The sequence below is a fragment of the Rhinoderma darwinii genome, chromosome 6, assembly GCF_050947455.1.
Source record: "Rhinoderma darwinii isolate aRhiDar2 chromosome 6, aRhiDar2.hap1, whole genome shotgun sequence".
Taxonomy (NCBI): Eukaryota; Metazoa; Chordata; class Amphibia; order Anura; family Rhinodermatidae; genus Rhinoderma; species Rhinoderma darwinii.
The window spans coordinates 123,340,324-123,359,157 of NC_134692.1; the positions used below are offsets into that span (position 1 = coordinate 123,340,324).

Below are 18,834 nucleotides of genomic sequence, written 5' to 3' on the forward strand. Positions count from 1 at the left end.
TAATGGTTTCCATTCGTCACCATTCCGGCAGGTTTCTGGTTTTCTGCCGGAATCAATAGCGGAGTCGACTACGATATTGATTCAGTCGGAAAACCGGAAACCTGCCGGAATGGTGACGAACAGAAGCCATTAGCGATGTTTCCGTCACCATTGAGATCAATGGTGACTGAAACGGAATCTGTGCTGTCACTTTCCGTTGCGGGGTTCACCCGACGGAAACCCGGAACGGAAAGCGAACTGTGATGTGAACAGGCCCTAAGGCACTTTTTCCCCGATTACTTAGTTTGATGGGAGGGCTATAGGGAGTCCTGGTTGTTCCAAACGTCTTCCATTTTTGAATTATGGAGGCCGCTGTGCTCTTGGGAACTTTCATTGCAGCAATTTTTTTTTTTAACCCTTCTCCAGATCTCTGCCTCCACACAATCCGGTCTCTGGGCTCTACAGGCAGTTCTTTCCTGCTCATGGCTTGGTTTTTGCTCTGATATGCATTGTCAGCTGTGAGACCTTATATAGACGGGGGTGTGTCTTTCCAAATCCTGTCCAATCAAATTAATTTACCACAGGTGGACTCCAATCAAGGTGTAGAAAGATTTCAAAGATGATCTAGAGAAATAGGAGACCCCCAGAGTTAAATGTCAAGTGTCGTAACAAAGGGTCTGAATACTTATGTCCATGCGAAATTTGAGTTTTTCCTTATCAATAAATTAGCAAAGATTACAAACATTCTGTTTTCTCTTTGTCATTATGGGGTATGGGGTGCAGAATTATGAAAAACTTGATTTTTTTTTAATTTTAGCACAAGGCCTCAACATACCAAAATGTGAAAAAAGTGAAAGGGGTCTGAAGAATTTCTAACTGCACTGTATGCTGAGGATTCCATGTCATATGCCATTGCAGTTCAGTTTCCAGTCCTGTTAGGGCATATTCACACACAGCAGAATTTGTTGCACAGGTTTCTGCGACTGTCCATTCATCTCAATGGCGTTTGCAGAAATTCATGCACATGCTGCAGAAACAATCCCATTCAGATAGATGTACAGTATGGAATAGATTTTCAATTTACAACACATCTGCCATGTGTGAACATATCCTTATGGTCACTCTACCAGGCACACACCTTTTTAGTGTTCCTCTGGAATTCCTTGTGCCGCACCGGCAAGGTATAGAAAAGCTGTTGTATGCTGACTGTGGTTCCTTGCTGTCGAGGGAGCGGAGATTTTTGAATGATTTTTCCATTTTGATCAAAAACCAAACGAGCGCCCACTTTAGATGATTTATGGCAGGTGAAAATTGACAAATCGCTATAGGACAAAAAAACAAAAAAAAAAACATATATAACAGTAGCAGATTTTGTGTTAACATTTTATTTTTGGCTGCTTTTCTGCAGGATCTCTACCCTAACAACGAAGGTTATATATTGTTCCATGATCGTCCGATAATCTGGAATATTACATAATCCAGCATTTACCAGGACCCAGTTATACTGGATTAAAGGAATTTTCCAATATATATATAAAATCTATTTCAATTTACCTTAATGCACACAATGAACTTAAAGCTTCTCCTCGAAAACCAAATGTTTCCACATTAACCAGGTCAGAGAATTCCTGCAATTTGGACGTGTGATGTTTTAAAGCTAAAAGATAAAATACAGTCAGTAATAAAGTAAAACAACATGGAGATAATAGAATTTACACATTCAGTTTTGATGCAGTTTTTGGTGCAGTTTTTAAGTCAAAACCAGGAGTAAATTTAAATGACAGGAGGTGATTTGTCGCCTTACATGGCCCGATATGGGCCGTGGAAACCAACGCCGATCCACAAGGTGGTTTGTTGATCGGCGCTCGTTTGCTCCTTTCACAGAGAGCGATGATCAGTAACGTGAGGAAGAGTGATTGTTACTACGATCGCTCGTCCACATACATTTATATGGTGTCAGCAGCACATCTCGCTGTGTAAACAGGGAGATGTGCTGCGGAGAATGATTATTATTTGTTACTGCATGAACGATACAATCAGCCGATGAACGAGCGTTTACCAGATCATTGGCCTATGTAAGAGGGCCCTTAGTCTTGACTTCCTTTTATATCTTCTCCTGGCTTTGGCTAAAAAAAAACTGCAGGTGTGAATCTAGCCTAAGGCCCGAATCACACACACAGTCTTGATGCAATTTTTGGCTCAGTTTTTAGAGCCAAAGCCAGAAATGAAACCAGAAGGAAGGAAAGGTAGAAAGAAAAGACCGATGCATCTCCTTTCTTTTGTATCCACTCCTGTGTTTGACTCAAAAAACTGGGGCAAAAACTGCATCAGAACCGTGTGTGAGATCCTGGCCTTAAAGTGTAGCTAAACGTTTGACAAACTTCTGACATGTCATAGTGACATGTCAAAAGTTTGGATTGGTGGGGGTCCGAGCACAGAGACCCCCACCAAATCGCTAGAACGAAGCAGCTCAGCCGCTTCGTGTCTGTTCGTGATTTTCTCGCAGCCGCCATCATTATGACACTCTGTTTGTATGTTTGTAAACAGAAAAGCATGTGGTACTTTTCTGTTTTCATTCATACTTTTTACTGATGTTGCGCGAATCACGCGTGTCACACGGAAGTGCTTCCGTGTGGTGCGCGTGATTTTCACGCACCCATTGACTTCAATGGGTGCGTGATGAGCGAAAAACGCACAAATATAGGACATGTCATGAATTTTACGCAGCGGACACAGACTGGGCCAATCTTTTAAAACCACCATTGCATAGATGTACGCTGCTCCTTTGCTAGGCAGTGCAGATTCCCCGACTGTTCATGACAAGTCCACTGAGGATGCACGCAGTAAGGCTGGGTTCACACAACCTATTTTCAGGCGTAAACGAGGCGTATTATGCCTCGATTTACGCCTGAAAATACGGCTCCAATACGTCGGCAAACATCTGCCCATTCATTTGAATGGGTTTGCCGACGTACTGTGCCGACGACCTGTAATTTACGTGTCGTCGTTTGACAGCTGTCAAACGACGACGCGTAAAATGACTGCCTCGTCAAAGAAGTGCAGGACACTTCTTTGAAACGGAATTTGAGCTGTTCTTCATTGAATTAAATGAAGAGCAGCTCAAGATTACGGGCGTCAATGACGCCTCGCAAAATGCGAGGAGGAGCATTTACGTCTGAAACGACGGAGCTGTTTTCTCCTGAAAACAGTCTGTCATTTCAGACGTAAAAGCCACTTATCGTGTGCACATACCCTAATAGTAACCAACCCGCCTTATATATTTAACCTTATACCATGCCACCACTATAGTATATTACAAAAAATGTTTGCATGCAGTTTGACCCCTATTCTTATAGACTGAATAATCCCTTTGAAGAGGACCGGTTAGCTCTCCTGACAGGTTTGTTTTATTAGAATATATGAGAATGACAATATATTATGCATAAAATAACGATTCTGGAGCATCTTTTCTTAGAATTCTGCATTGTGCCGTTCCTCTGTTATTCCTCCTTCGAATTTATGAATAAATTGACAACTGGGTGAGACCAGTTGGGGGCGTGTCCCTACACAGACTGAGACTGCCCAATCAGAGCTGACAGAGTGAGACTGTGTAGGGACACGCCCCCTTTGACAAGTGTAATGGTAACACCCAGTTGTCAATTTATTTATACATTTCTAAGAGGAATAACAGAGGAACGACACAACGCAGAGTTCTAAGAAAAGATGCTCCAGAATTGTGACAGGTTCTCTTTAATATGGGAGCCGCTGCGGCAATATGGGTATAGGTAGACTTGTATGTAATGCTTGATTGGCCCAAGTCCACAAGAGCGATCGCTACTGCTTGTTAGCGCCACTTTGCGCTGGCTCATAGAGGGGGGTTCGTGAACAGAGGACCCCGCTCTATAATGTCCACATGACCGAACAGTGATTTTTTAAGGCTCATCCTTTACATAAACACATTATGTGGCCATAAAAAGTGCAGAGCTGTTAGGATATTGGTTCATTGCGAACACGTATCTTACTTACTTAAGCCTTGAAAGTTATGTTCTTCAACACCGCAGCCGTTATCAGAGACTTCTATCAGATCTGCTCCATATTCCTTCAGTTTTATATCTAGACGACAAAAATAAAATTCGATGTGTACATTTATTTATGGATGACATCTACATCGGTGGGAGAAGACGAGGAGGTGGACAGATTATTAATAACGGATTCAAATATTTCACTCTGGGTTCACACGTAGGTAAAAGAGAAGTGGGAGAGAAGCTAAAGAACAAACTATTTTAGCATCAAAATTATTTTCCCCCATACTTGACACTGCAGCCAACTGTTCTATGAGCTGCACTACACAGGCCGATGTAAAAACTCACAACCTCCTCTAAAATAACCATATACCAGGAGCAGTTATTCCTAAAGGGAGGTCCGACATAGGAACGACATAAGGCTAGAGCTACACACAATGTTGCCCGCTGGTTGATCATGCCGCATCCTCAGTATTTCCCTATGAGAAAAAAAGTTGTAAGTAACCTCGACACTATTGCAAAAATATGACCATGTTGGAAATTTCCCCCGATAGTCCAATGGTTCCTTGGCACTTTTTTCCATAGGGAAACACTGAAGTTGCAATGTGATTTTACCACGACTCACAGGCAACATTGTGTATTTGCATCACATTGGAGCCTTAAAGGGGTATTCCCACCAACAAATGATCACCTATCCACAGGATAGGTGATTGGTGTTTGATTGCCGAGGGTCCCGAGTCCCCTGAATGAACGAAGCGTTGGTTGTGCATGCACGCTGCCACGCCATTTATTCTCTATAGAATCTCAGAAGGGTGCGACATGTCCCACTGTAGGGGCATACAGTGGAATACGTCGCGAATAGGCTCCGATTGTCAAAAAAAAAAAGAAAGAAAAGGTATACCAACGCATACCGGCCTGGGCAAATAGGGGCCTACGGATACATTTGGAATTTATACTGGGAGTTTTCCTAGGAAATACACCGAACGTGATGTGAACATAGCCTTAAGGTGTTGTCCAGGTTGGACCTATTTACATGATCAGTCATCAGTATATCGGTGGGGGTCCGGCACCCGGAGCCCGCACCGATCAGTTGTTACGGCTGCCTCCGGAAGTTCTGCAGTGGCTGGTGTTGGAAGCAGAAGGCTCCGTACACTGTATAGCAGCCGTGATGCAGTATTGCAGCTCTGCTCCTACTGAAGTGAATAGGAGCAGAGCTGCAGTAATCCAGCGCGACCGCTATACAGTGTACGGAGCCTTCTGCTTCCGACACAGGCCACTGCATAACATACGGTGCCAGGAGGCTGCCGGAACAGCTGATCGGTGTGGGGTTCGTGTGTTGGACCCCCACCGATCATAGAGTGATGACCGATCATGTGGATAGGTCATCAGTATAAAAGACCGCAACCCCTGCCTGAACAACCCCTTTAGAGCGAACAATGGCCTACATCGACAAACCCTAAAAAAAAATGAGGTTTTTTTTCTGGCACAAATGGTGATCTAAATCCATGTGCGAGTGACATCTTTGTTTTCAACATCAAAGGGACCTTCTAAGATGTAAAAGGGGATTAGGACAGGACATATTTATGTATTAAATGGTAACTAACCTTTCAGAAAACTGTCATAGTGACATCAGAAGTTTTGATCGGGGGGGTCCTAGCACTGAGACCCCCACCGATTGCTAAAACGAAGCGGCAGAAGCTCTCGGGTGAGCGCTGAGCCACTTAATTTCTGATCGGCTTTTCTCGGAAAGCCAAAGTAATGGTGCACGGACTCAATAGAAAGTCTATGAGCCCGCACAACGTTATATCAGATGCCCAAAAAAAGCCAAGCAGAAACCAAGCGGCTCAGCGCTCACCCGAGAGCTTCTGCCGCTTTGTTTTAGCGATCGGTGGGGGTCTCAGAGCTCAGCTTCTGACATTTCACTATGACATGTCAGAAGTTTTTTGAAAGTTTATTTACCCTTTAACCCCTTAATGACCGCCGATACGTCTTTTTACGGCGGTCATTAGTGGGCTTTATTCTAGAGCGCCGCCAAACTACGTCGCTGCTGTAGAATAAAGTAAACAGAGCAGGGAGCCGTGAAATCTCCCTGCTCTCAGCTGCCAGAAGCAGCTGAGGGCTGGGGGCGTCCCTGCTCTGCCGGGTGAGATCGATATTAGTATCGATCTCACCTGTTTAACCCTTCAGATGCGGTGCACAATAGCGAGCACCGCATCTGAATGGTTTTGGAGAGAGGGACGGAGCTCCCTCTCATCTCACTGACACCCGGCGATAAAATCGCCGAGTGTCTGTGTCTTCTATGGCAGCCGGGGGTCTAATAAAGACCCCCAGGTCTGCCTGCAGCGAATGCCTGCTAGATCATGCCGCAGGCATGACCTAGCAGATGCCTGTCCGTGTTAAACGAACAGGCAGTAATACACTGCAATACAAAAGTATTGCAGTGTATTATAATAGCGATCGGAGGATAGTGAAGTCCCCTAGTGGGACTAGTAAAAAAGTAAAAAAAGTTTAATAAAGTTAATAAAAAAAAAAAGTGAAAAAAAAAAAAAATAAAAACCCAGCTTTTCCCCTTACAAAATGCTTTACTATTAAAAAAAACTACAATAAAGCAAAAAAGTTACACATATTTGGTATCGCCGCGTCCGTAACGACCCCGACTATAAAGCTGTTACATTATTTAACCCGCACTGTGAACGCCGTAAAAAATAAAATAAAAAACAATGGAAAAATTGCTGTTTTCTGTTAATCCTGACTTAAAAAAAATGTGATAGAAAGTGATCAAAAAGTCGCATCTACTCTCAAATGGTACCAATAAAAACTGCAAGTCGTCCCGCAAAAAACAAGACCTTATACAGCTATGCCGACGCAAAAATAAAAAAGTTACAGCTCTTCGAATGTGACAATGGAAAAATCTAAAAAATGGCTTGGACATTAGGGCCCAGAATGCCAGCAGGGGGAAGGGGTTAAAGGGAGCTCCTCTATTGCCAGAGAGGGGAGAGTAGAAAATCCCTTTAATTAACTTACCTATACTTGTAGCTCCAGCATCTAGACTGTTCTCCAGGAGTTCTTTCACTGCAGTGGCCAGGCTTAGTACAACTTGGCCTGAGCAGATTTGATGGACAGACTTTCGATCAATTGCTTTGATGGCTTTAGCCGGTTCAGTGCTGAAATTGAGTAAAAAGAGAGATTAAAATACTCAACTCTTCACTAAGAATTACGTGAACATTTGCTCTATCTTCCGACACACCAGAGACAAGGCATGCTGCGCGATTGTCTCCGGTAAAACCACGGCCACACAGAGGGACAGTTGATGAAACCCATTAAAGTCAATGTGTCCGCTTGCCGTCAGTGAACGGGGACATAATTATTCACCTCCAAAGGGACAAAACCCATACAGAACTTATAATTCTCATAACTGAGAGTTTGCTACGCTTGTATCTAATTTAGGAAACAATGTGAGCTAAGCAGCTTGTATTCCAGGCTGATACATTTTACTGCACTGATACATTGTAATAAACTCCATGAACAAGAGATATTTGTGCAAACTCTCAGCTGTGAAAAAGTATCAGGACTGCACAGATTTCTAGCCTCTGGAGGTAAACAGGAATGTTTCCATCCACTGACAGCAATCAGAGATCTTGAAAATTGTGAGAATTTAAAACATACATTATATTAGAAAGTTGCAGAACTTTTCAATCCACAATTATTAATCTCAATAAAACTGGAACCCCCCTTAAGCAAGTGTCACTGAGTGACTTACCAAGCTTGCTCCATAGTACATTACTGTCAGGTAGACTGAGCTGCATGGAAGAAAAATGTCAGACGCGTTATTAACATTGAAATGTTAGTACATAATGCAAGTATGTTGTGACCAGTCCTCCCGCCTCCTGACAGCCGCGCCGCTCTTTCCACGGCACACAGTTTCAGCCAATCACATTGTCAGAATCCCCTCCGCTCACATCCGATTGGTTTATGAGATGAATGACGAATCAGATTAACTGGAGAACAACCGAACCCGCCATATTTCATGAGGGCAATACCGATGTGAGTATTCGTATTTCCTACGCATTCTGTCGGGAACATTGCCCCTAACAAAAATGACAGTCGCGCAGTTCCTGGGTGAGTATGAGGCTCACAGTGAGGCTTGCTGGGAAGGGAGTGACGTCATCAGTTCGACTGGGCCGGGCGGTGAGTAGCGTGTTGCCGGTGGGTACTGCGGTGTTGGTGGTCGTAGTCATAGCCATGTATAAACTACAGCCGCACAACGGCGGGGACATCAAGGTGGATCTACCCAGCTGTATGTACAGACTGCCCAACCTGCACCAGACGCCCTGCGGACACCATGAGCAGGTAATAACGTCACCCGTCATTCCGGGCACCGCCGAGGCCTCCTTCTGTGTGCTTCCGCCTGTAGGTTAACCACAGATTCTGCGGGGAAGAGCCCTCATCTTGATCGTGTCTGGCGCCAACAGATTTACAGCCTTTGAAATGTAGAGCATTAGATAAATATGGCTGCTTTCTTTAAAAAGCAAACAAAAAAAAAACAAACAGCGCCACACTTTTCCACAGGTTGTGTCTGGTATTGCAGCTCAGCCACTTACTTCAGTAGAGCTGCAATACCAACCACAAGGTGCGGCACTTTATTTATTTTTTTAGCCATTCTTATCTAATCCTGTACAACCCCTTTTAAAGGGACCTGTTACCTGGTACACGCTGTCTGATCTGTAGGCCTCATGTTATAGAGCAGGAGGAGATGAGCAGAAGTTTGTAGGAAAAGATTTAGGATGTATTTTATTAATAAAAGTCCTTGCTAATTCAGGGTTTAGGAGTCCAGTGGGCGGTCCTGCTCAGTTATTTCTGTATGCACACTTAGGGAAGGCTGCCAATCACTGAGCAGGACCGCCCACTGGACTCTTAAACACAAGATGAGCAGAAATGTATTTTAAAAAAAAAAAAATACAGGTCATCCTAAATCTTTTCCCACAAACTTATATAGGAGTCTGCTCAGCGCCTCCTGCTCTGTAACCTGATCAGACCGCATATACCACATGAAAAAAACCCAGCTCTCAAACCCCCGTAAACATTATGAACTCAGCCCGCTCAGCTTTTTGGGACCGATTTATAGTAAGTAAAATTGTCAGCACTCTGTTGGCACTGTTTATCAGGGGGTCACTCTGTTGGCACTGTTTATCAGGGGGTCACTCTGTTGGCACTGTTTATCAGGGGGTCACTCTGTTGGCACTGTTTATCAGGGGGTCACTCTGTTGGCACTGTTTATCAGGGGGTCACTCTGTTGGCACTGTTTATCAGGGGGTCACTCTGTTGGCACTGTTTATCAGGGGGTCACTCTGTTGGCACTGTTTATCAGGGGGTCACTCTGTTGGCACTGTTTATCAGGGGGTCACTCTGTTGGCACTGTTTATCAGGGGGTCACTCTGTTGGCACTGTTTATCAGGGGGTCACTCTGTTGGCACTGTTTATCAGGGGGTCACTCTGTTGGCACTGTTTATCAGGGGGCACTCTGTTGGCACTGTTTATCAGGGGGCACTCTGTTGGCACTGTTTATCAGGGGGCACTCTGTTGGCACTGTTTATCAGGGGGCACTCTGTTGGCACTGTTTATCAGGGGGTCACTCTGTTGGCACTGTTTATCAGGGGGCACTCTGTTGGCACTGTTTATCAGGGGGCACTCTGTTGGCACTGTTTATCAGGGGGGCACTCTGTTGGCACTGTTTATCAGGGGGGCACTCTGTTGGCACTGTTTATCAGGGGGGCACTCTGTTGGCACTGTTTATCAGGGGGGCACTCTGTTGGCACTGTTTATCAGGGGGGCACTCTGTTGGCACTGTTTATCAGGGGGGCACTCTGTTGGCACTGTTTATCAGGGGGTCACTCTGTTGGCACTGTTTATCAGGGGGTCACTCTGTTGGCACTGTTTATCAGGGGGTCACTCTGTTGGCACTGTTTATCAGGGGGCACTCTGTTGGCACTGTTTATCAGGGGGCACTCTGTTGGCACTGTTTATCAGGGGGCACTCTGTTGGCACTGTTTATCAGGGGGTCACTCTGTTGGCACTGTTTATCAGGTGGCACTGTTTATCAGGGGGCACTCTGTTGGCACTGTTTATCAGGGGGCACTCTGTTGGCACTGTTTATCAGGGGGTCACTCTGTTGGCACTGTTTATCAGGTGGCACTGTTTATCAGGGGGGCACTCTGTTGGCACTGTTTATCAGGGGGCACTCTGTTGGCACTATTGTTTATAAGCGCTGAATGCTGACTGGGTTTGAGGTATACATTTGGAATGACAAATCTACAGCATGGCCTATTCTGAGGATTCCCTGCATATGGCGGCCATCACCTGCTGTACTATGGCGCTACTCACAATGCTTCTAGGGGTGAGCTGCAGCACACGGCGGCACATGGAGACCCTGCTCCGTACTACTTGGTAGTGTTTGTGGCACCGCTCTGTCGTATACTTGAGGGTTTACTTGCAGATTTTTGTCACGCTGCGGAACTAATCCAGTGTACGGACATGCGGTTTCTATAGGATTTCATTAATAATCCATTATGAGTTTGACCTGAGACCTAACATTTGCGGCAGGTACATGAGCACAATCCCTGCCACTCTTAGGCCTGGCTCCAGAAATGGCGTAAATACTGCGGATTTTCCCCAATATTATACAGTAGCAGCAGAGTGGATGATATTTGAACAAATCTCATCCACACGCTGCATAAATAAGCGGAAAACCGCTCAGACATTGACCCGCGGTGCGTTTTTTTAAAAAAATCCGCCGCATGTCAATTGTATTTGCGCAATGGCTGCATTTTAATTCCCCCTCAAAATTCAAAGGGGAGGTAAAACCCGCAACAAATAGCAGATGTTTAGATTTTTGTGACGGAAAAGCTGCAAATCCGCTGCAAAAATCGCAACTCAGGAAAAAAAAATAATCTTATACTTATACCCAGAATTCTGTGATTCATCCCGGCCGGCCTCCTGGGATGACGTTTCATCCCATGTGACTCATACAGCCAATCACAGGGCTGCATCACGTCAGAGGGATGCTACGACATGGTAAGTATATTCGTGTTTTTTTTTTTTCATTGCAGGATTTCCGCGGCGGACGTTCCAGGAGAAAAACAACCACAATTTGGTGCATTTTCTTTGCCGGAATTCCCTGCGGATAACAGGATGGATACGCTGTCTACCCTTACACAGCGTATCCACCCTGTGGGAACATACCATAGTTGATTCCACCCTTGCGGTATGTGATTGGTTATTATTAACATTTTAAAGGTAGAGCTTGTGCGCCAATTAAGGATTGTTACAGAGATAAGATGGCTCGTGACCGCAGCGGCCTATGTCTTTAAGGGAGAAGGACTGTATAGCATTACGTCTGCTTGTACTTTCAGGAGGGAGCTGACCCCGCAATTCAGGCTCTGGAATCCAGACAAGACGACATTCTAAAGCGACTGTATGAACTGAAAGCTGCCGTTGATGGCCTCTCGAAAATGATCCAGACGCCGGATGCGGATCTCGATGTGACCGATATCATTCAGGCAGATGCGCGGGCGACTCCAGCACCGCGCAAAGCAGACCTGGACTCTATACTCGGAAAGGTACAGTATAAATGGTGGTCATTTAAAGGGAACCTGTCACATGGATCATGTTGCTCTAACTGCACGCAGCAGATTATAAAGCAGGAGGAGCTGAGCAGATATATATTCTTGTGGGAAACATTTCAATACAACTTTAAAATGAGAATACTCACTTTAAGGGGTTAAATCAATAAGTTACGACATTTATAGCACATCCGTGGGATACGGCATACATTTTTGATAGATATGAATCTCTGCTTTGGGATCATCCCCCTACCGCCAGAATGGGAGTCACGCGACCTCTGACCTGGGAGGGGAGGCGGCCGCCGCGGCTAGGCATAGAATGATTGCAGAGGTTGTCGCACGTTTTTGTTTAGATGTCGCCTATTGACTGTGTAACCATATACTTAATGGTTGTTATGGATGCAAAACCCACCCGTGTTGCTAGCTCTTTTTGAAGGTGATGCGTGTAAGACGTTTTGACTTGCCGTAACATCAGGGCTTGTTTCTCGCATTCAGGATTGCGGCGCTCTTCGAGATATTGTCATCAATGCACATCCCTCGGAGCCTCCACTCTCCTTGCTGATCCTGCACAGTCTGCTGTGTGATAGATACCAGGTGCTGTCTGCGGTGCACACTCACTCGTCTGTCACAAACATCCCGGAGCCTCTGCTCAAGTGCTTCGGAGATCAGGTCAATAAGAAGTCCCGGCAGGACTATCAGCTTGGCTTTACCCTCATCTGGAAAGATGGTATGTATTGGTTGTCGGGCGCTCTTGTGGCACCTTTTGCCAAAATAAATTCATTTTTTAGTATTGAGAATCTTTCTTGCCGGGGTATTCCATTGCTGAGGATGGGTGGTACAGTGGTTTGGTCTGCAGCAATTTCGGTATTAGCTGGTAGGTCTTTGCACGCCGGGGGGGGGGGGGGGGTGTATGGAGCAGGCTCACGGGCTGAGCCCGCTCCATAGGACGAGTGTCAGCTGTGTGTTACAGCAGACGCTTCCTGGTAACGAGCACGATCCCGTTAAATGCCACAGTCAATAGCGACCTCGTCATTTAAATGACTAAAACTGGGGGCGACTAAACTTCCCACGCACCCCCCCTGCAGTGAGATCTGGGGGGGTACCGTTGGTTGTCATGGCAGCCTGGGGGCCTGATCGGGGCCTCTATGTCTGACGTCTTTGTACTCCTATGAATCACTGTATCCAAGGCTTCATAGGAGACTGTCAGAATCACAATATACTGCAATACATTAGTATTGCAGTATATCAAGCAAGCGAGCTTAACGATCGCTGGTTAAAGTCCCCTAGGGGGACAAGTAAACAGTAAAATAGTTTTTAAAATTTAAAAAAATAATAATAATTACGTTTTAAAAAAACAAACCTTTTCCCATAAGCACAATGTAAAAAATTAACATCTGGTATCGACGTGTCCTTAAGTCTGAACTATTACAATATATAATTTAGTCCGCACGATGAATGCCATAAAAAATTTAAGAAGTCAGAATTGCTGTTTTGTGGTCACTTCATCTCCCATAAAAAAGGTGATCAAAAAGTCTCATGTACCCCAAAATAATACCAATATAAACTACAGCTCGCCCTGCAAAAAAATAAGCCCCCCATACCGCTAAATCAACGGAAAAATAAAGTTATGGCTCTCAGAATCTGGCGACAACTCAAATTTTATTTTGAACAATTTGTTTTTCCTTGTAAAAGTAGTAAAAAAATAAAAATAAATACCCAAAAGATTGAGGGAGCACTGTTTTTTTTTCCTATTCCATCCTACAAATATTTTTCCCCACTACATTATATGGTAAAATAATTTGGTGCTGTGAAAATCTACAACTCGTCCCACACAAAAATAAGCCCTCATACGCCAATATTGATGGAAAAATAAACGTTATGGCTTTTGGAAGGTGGGGAGGAAAAAACAAAAGTAAAATCCGAAAAATGGCTGCGGCGGGAAAGGGTTAATGTGGTGTTTGGAGAAAAAGAATGGCGTGTTCCTTTTTGTGCACAAGTCATTGAATGAGCTAGTTACATTGACTTGAATGTATGCGGTTTGGCCACTGAGTAAGCCGTATGGGCAAGTTTGTGTCCTTATTAGCAAAACCCATGCTGCCCGTACAGTGCCAATCTCTGGTGCTGTTAGGATGTGTTTACGGCACAACTATGGGAGTCCTGTAGGTAAAATGTATGAAATTCATTAGGTAATTTGTACAAATACTGACCATTAACAAGGGCTGAGTAGTTAATCGGAAAAAAAACTAGACGGAAATTCAGCACAATTAACTGATGTCTTGCGCATTTTGGTTTCTTAGGGCCTGTTCACATCAGCGTTGGCTTTCCGTTCCGGGAAACGTAAAGTCAAACTGAAACCACAGCTTCCGTTTCCGTCACCATTGATATCAATGGTGATGGAAACATTGCTAATGGGTTCCGGTCGTCACCATTCCAGCACTTTTCCGGTTTAACGTCTGAATTAATAACGTGTGCGTGCGTCACGCTATGAGATTATACAGTAGCATACGGCAGGCTGAAGGGGTAATTAATTCAATGGTGTAGCATGCAAATAGGGGGTGTGGTCTAAATAATTTAAAGAGGCTCTGTCACCACATAAGTGGCCTATATTGTACATGTGATCGGCGCTGTAATGTAGATAACAGCAGTGTTTTTTGTATTTAGAAAAACGATCATTTTTGACTGAGTTATTACCTAGATTAGCTTTATGCTAATGAGTTTCTTAATGAACAACTGGGCGTGTTTTATTTTTGGCCAACTGGGTGTTGTACAGAGGAGTGTATGACGCTGACCAATCAGCATCATACACTCCTCCATTCATTTACACTGCACATAGCGCTATAGCTATATCACTATGTGCAGCCACAAACACACTAAGGGTATGTGCACACGATAACGACAATTACGGAGCTGTTTTCAGGCGAAAACCGCTCCTGCATTTCAGACGTAATTGCTCGTACTCGCGTTTTGCGAGGCGTCAATTACGGCCGTAATTTGGAGCTGTTCTTCATTGAAGTCAATGAAAAAAAGACTCAAATTATGTCCCAAGAAGTGTCCTGCCCTTCTTTGAAGATGCTGTTATTTTACATGCCGTCTTTTGACAGCGACGCGTAAAATTACAGGTCGTCGGCACAGTACATCGGCAAACCCATTGAAATGAATGGGCAGATGTTTGCCGACGTATCTGAGCCGTGTTTTGAGGCGTAAAACGCCTCGTTTACACCTGAAAATAGGTCGTGTGAACCTAGCCTTACATTACTGCAGTGTCCTGACAATGAATATACATTACCTCCAGCCAGAACGTGGTGTATTCAGAATCCTGACACTTCGCTAATACAATCTCGAGATTACGCTGTAAACTGTCATTTCAAACGAGATTACGGTTCCTGTGCTGTAGTGTCGGGATTGTGTTAGCGAAGTGTCAGAATTGTGACTACACATCACGTCCTGGCTGGAGGTAATGTATATTCATTATCAGGACACTGCAGTAACATTATAGTGTGTGTATGTGGTTGCACATAGCGATATCACTATGTGCAGTGTAAATGAATGGAGAGAAGTGTATGACGCTGATTGGTCACTGATTGGTCAGCGTCATACACTCCTCTGTACAACGCCCACTTGGTCTAAAGTAAAACACGCCCAGTTGTCCATTAAACTCATTGCAATAAATCTAATATAGGTCAGAACTCCGTCAAAAATGATCGTTTTTCTAAATAAAAAACACTGCTGTAATTTACATTACAGCGCCGATCACATGTACAATATAGGCCACTTATAATGTGGTGACAGAGCCTCTTTAATAATCGAGGTTGTGTGTTCAATTAATCATGATTTTGATTCCGGTTTTAGTTGCCCAGCCCTGCAGTTCACATAAATATACAAGGTGAACTACAATTTTATTTTATTTTTCTTCCTCATTTTAGTGCCTAAACCACAGATGAAATTCAGCATTCAAACCATGTGTCCTATTGAAGGGGAAGGCAACATTGCCAGGTTTCTGTTCTCTTTGCTGGGTGACACATTTAGTTCAGTTACCGCTACGTTGATTGACAGCTGGGTGGACACCGCCATTTTTCAAATGAGAGATGGGAGCAGCAAGGAGAAAGCTGCCGTTCTGAGGGCGATGAACTCTGCTCTGGGCAAGACTCCCTGGCTCGTAGGAAATGAACTGACCACTGCAGATATTGTGAGTTGGTGTGCCATTCAGCAGTCTGGAAATACCACCGCTGTACCAGTAAACGTGCTAAAATGGATGAAGTCTTGTGAAAATCTCCCCTCCTTTAATACAGTCCTTCAGTTATTAAAGTAAAACGGTAAACGAGTGCGTCGTTGTGGATTGGCATCAATAATGACACAACCAAGGAGGTATTCTATACTGGGGAAATGGGTGGCAGCATTTTAGCATCTTCAGCATGTATCCAACCTACCAGTGTGTAACCCACCATTGAAGTGGCTTTATTTGTATTGGTACACCATGACTACAATAAAGAGTTTTACAACGGTCTTCTTTACAGTCCTGCAAATGTCACGTGAGCCCAAAAAAAATTTCTAAATATGACGGGGGGCGCGGGGTTGTGCACCCACACGCAGGGACATATACTTTGCATGTTACGAGTGCAGTGAAATTCTGAGAGCTGAAGCACTGACAACTGGTTTCACATTAGATAATGGAGGTGCTGGATTATCCAAACCAATGTACATATTAAGGGAGATGTAAATTCAAAGGAAAAGCGGAGTAGTGGCCCATAGCAACCAATCAGATTCTACCTTATTGTTAAAAGGCCCTTTGGAAGAGAAAAAAAAACAAAGCAGTGACCTGATTGGTTGCTATATGAAACTGTGATAACCATGACGCATGGCAAGCACACATTCATTACCATAGAATTACATTGTGCACGATTTTGCAATTCGGTTCACTGCACATTTATAATCACTGCTGTGGAGCACTGGCCTGAATGGTATTTGTATGTTTTGCAACAAATTCCTACAGCTCAGAACCCTTAGGGTATGGTCAGTTTTTGACACAAAAATAAAACCCAGCAGAGACCACCTGTTTTTTTTTTTTTTTTTTTCTCTACAGCTGCAGTTCCAATAGTGCATAATATACATACTCGCCTAACCCTGTTTCCATCTCTGACCTCCCGCAGCTGAAAAATGCAGCAAAGAGTGCAGGCCTTAGGGCGCAGGCTGAACCCAACAAAAGCACTTTATCAGCTTTCATGCCTCAGCGTCTAACACCTCCCTGATCACTAATGCACTGAAATAGATAGTTTTGAAAACAAACCTATACACAGAAGTATCTCAGTTATGTATATATAAATAATTATAATTTACAATAAAATTCATTGAACAGACAGTAACATTTAAAACTGGAGGCTGGCATCTCTGCTCGATATCTGTCCCTGTAGTAACTCAAGACTCTTCTTCAGTCGGTCATTCTCCTCCTCTAAATCCAGAACTTTTTGCTGAAGATCTTGAATCGCCTGCAAAACAAATGTAAGATTAAAACACTGGGATTATAATCCACATAATTAAAGGGGGTTTTCCCATGAGTGACGTTTGACACATCCACAGGATATGTCTCAAGTCAGATGCGGGTCCCACCCCTGGGATCCAGAACGGGGCTCCCTAAACCCGGTTCAGCCGCTGTGTGTTGTGGCTGAATGAGGTATTTTCTGACCATGAAAAACGTTATATGGTCGTGAGTTACGTAAACAGCATAACTCGCCGAGCTGTTTCTGGAACTCCAATAGTAGTAAATGGCAGTTACAGAAGCAGCGTAGCATGCGAGCTACGCTGTTTCCCTTACTACCATTGAGCTTTATGCAACTTACGTAAACAGTGTAGCTCTGAGTTACGCTGTTTACGTAACTCACGACCATATAACTTTTTTTTATGGTCGAAAATACCTCATTCAGCCGCGACACACAGTGGCTGAATGGGGTTTAGGTGGCCCCGTATCTATCTGACATATCCTGTGGATGTGTCAAATGTCTCTCGTGGGGAAAACCCCTTTAACTTTAGACGCTTGCTTGGCTGCTTCCATAACTACAATAGACTTGCACACTAATGAAATCGTGCTGTAAAAAACAGTCCGAGCGTTGGCTGTATTTCGCGGCCCGACTGCGGTACTCGTGAACGGGACTTCCTGTCCCTGCCTCCCCGCAGAACTGCTATTCCGTACTGTATAATTTTGTTCAGTACGGAGCAGCAGTTGCGTGGGGAGGCAGGGACTCCTAGCATCATAAGATGTCTACGATACCAGGAGTCCTGTTCACCTGTACCGTGGTCGATCTCAGTTGTTTGCAAGAAGTAGTTTTCACATTTGACATATCCACAGGATGTGTCAGATGCAGGTCCCAACTATCTCTGAAACCAGGCCCACTAAACCTCATTCTAGTGCTGTGTTGTAGCTGAAGCGTGTGATTTCCGACTATGAATTACAGAACTCCCGTAGTAGTGAATGGCAGTTACGGAAGTGGCGTCACATCCGAACGATGCTGTTTCTGTAACTACCCTTCAGTTTTATGGGACTTATGGAAACCGTGTAGCTACGCTGTTTCCTTCATGGTCCGGAATCATGAGTCCGCCTCACACCTACATTTTGTTCTTTGAGGAGACCACCTATATACACACTTTCACAGCAACAAACAGATTCATAATCGAGTGCCGCCGCCTCCTTCTCTCCTGTGCTTATTAATACTTCTACTGAAGGTGAGAAAGATCAATGAATCTCCTCAACAGGGAAGCAAGCGGACGGTTTAATAGGGAGTCCAACATTCTGTAGACTTTAAATTCAGCAAACTTACATTTTCCCTCTCACGGAAGAGCTCACTTTTCAGCATTTCTTCAGCAGATGGACGTAACGAACAGTCAGCGCTGGTCAATAACTTTACATATTTACTTTGCACTGGCCATTGGGTTTCAAAGGATTCGGAGATGATCGCACTGCTGAGAGCGGTTAAGACCTCATTCCTTTCCATCTCTGTCCAGAATGGGTGGAAAAGTTCCAGTAATATAACACCAACACTGTACATGTCCGACTGCAAAACACAAGCACAACTCAAGTCATTCAACAGATTTATTCTGTCCTAAATCTAGATTCAATAAAACTCTGCCAGACAGGCGGTAACCGCACCAAAATGTATCAATCGCGCACCCTGTTGCATATTGCTAAACATGTTTGATACTTTACATCAATAGTTTGGGACCGC

The 18,834-nt window shown here is 44.2% G+C and overlaps 3 protein-coding genes across 7 annotated transcripts in view; 1 reads left to right on the forward strand and 2 right to left on the reverse strand.

Annotated features, from left to right (window-relative positions):
* Nucleotides 1-7,987, reverse strand: part of PMS2 (PMS1 homolog 2, mismatch repair system component) — a 26,406-nt gene extending 18,419 nt beyond the window's left edge. Inside the window, exons 1-5 of the mRNA XM_075830252.1 lie at nt 7,762-7,987; nt 7,026-7,165; nt 4,006-4,092; nt 1,534-1,636; nt 1,118-1,301 (exon numbers count right to left, since the gene is read on the reverse strand). Of these exons, the coding sequence (XP_075686367.1) occupies nt 1,118-1,301; nt 1,534-1,636; nt 4,006-4,092; nt 7,026-7,165; nt 7,762-7,775 (528 nt within the window). The 5' untranslated portion in view covers nt 7,776-7,987. The remainder of the gene's footprint in view (nt 1-1,117; nt 1,302-1,533; nt 1,637-4,005; nt 4,093-7,025; nt 7,166-7,761) is intronic.
* AIMP2 (aminoacyl tRNA synthetase complex interacting multifunctional protein 2) lies at nt 7,960-16,133 on the forward strand. 3 transcript variants are annotated; one of them, XM_075830258.1, is made up of 4 exons: nt 7,960-8,045; nt 11,411-11,617; nt 12,116-12,347; nt 15,544-16,133. In XM_075830258.1, exons 1-4 carry the CDS (start codon nt 7,983-7,985, stop codon nt 15,927-15,929), a joined length of 888 nt encoding a protein of 295 aa, XP_075686373.1. In that variant the 5' UTR covers nt 7,960-7,982; the 3' UTR covers nt 15,930-16,133. The 3 variants fall into 3 exon arrangements, with proteins under 3 accessions (XP_075686373.1, XP_075686374.1, XP_075686372.1); XM_075830259.1 differs by lacking the exon at nt 7,960-8,045 and adding an exon at nt 8,055-8,120; XM_075830257.1 differs by lacking the exon at nt 7,960-8,045 and adding an exon at nt 8,137-8,351.
* Nucleotides 16,134-16,921: 788 nt separating this feature from the next.
* EIF2AK1 (eukaryotic translation initiation factor 2 alpha kinase 1) overlaps nt 16,922-18,834 on the reverse strand; it is a 39,316-nt gene continuing 37,403 nt past the window's right edge. For all 3 annotated transcript variants that reach the window (XM_075830254.1, XM_075830255.1, XM_075830253.1), the window contains exons 14-15: nt 18,430-18,663; nt 16,922-17,103 (exon numbers count right to left, since the gene is read on the reverse strand). In XM_075830254.1, coding sequence (XP_075686369.1) covers nt 16,984-17,103; nt 18,430-18,663 — 354 coding nt within the window. In that variant the 3' untranslated portion in view covers nt 16,922-16,983. The remainder of the gene's footprint in view (nt 17,104-18,429; nt 18,664-18,834) is intronic.

Bases quoted from the DNA above. Each gene is read 5' to 3' on its own strand.
- AIMP2 (XM_075830257.1), top strand. From the start codon at position 8,244: ATGTATAAACTACAGCCGCACAACGGCGGGGACATCAAGGTGGATCTA. The intron at 8,352-11,410 runs GTAATAACGTCA...TTGTACTTTCAG, and splicing joins CCTGCGGACACCATGAGCAG to GAGGGAGCTGACCCCGCAAT. The intron at 11,618-12,115 runs GTACAGTATAAA...TCTCGCATTCAG, and splicing joins TGGACTCTATACTCGGAAAG to GATTGCGGCGCTCTTCGAGA.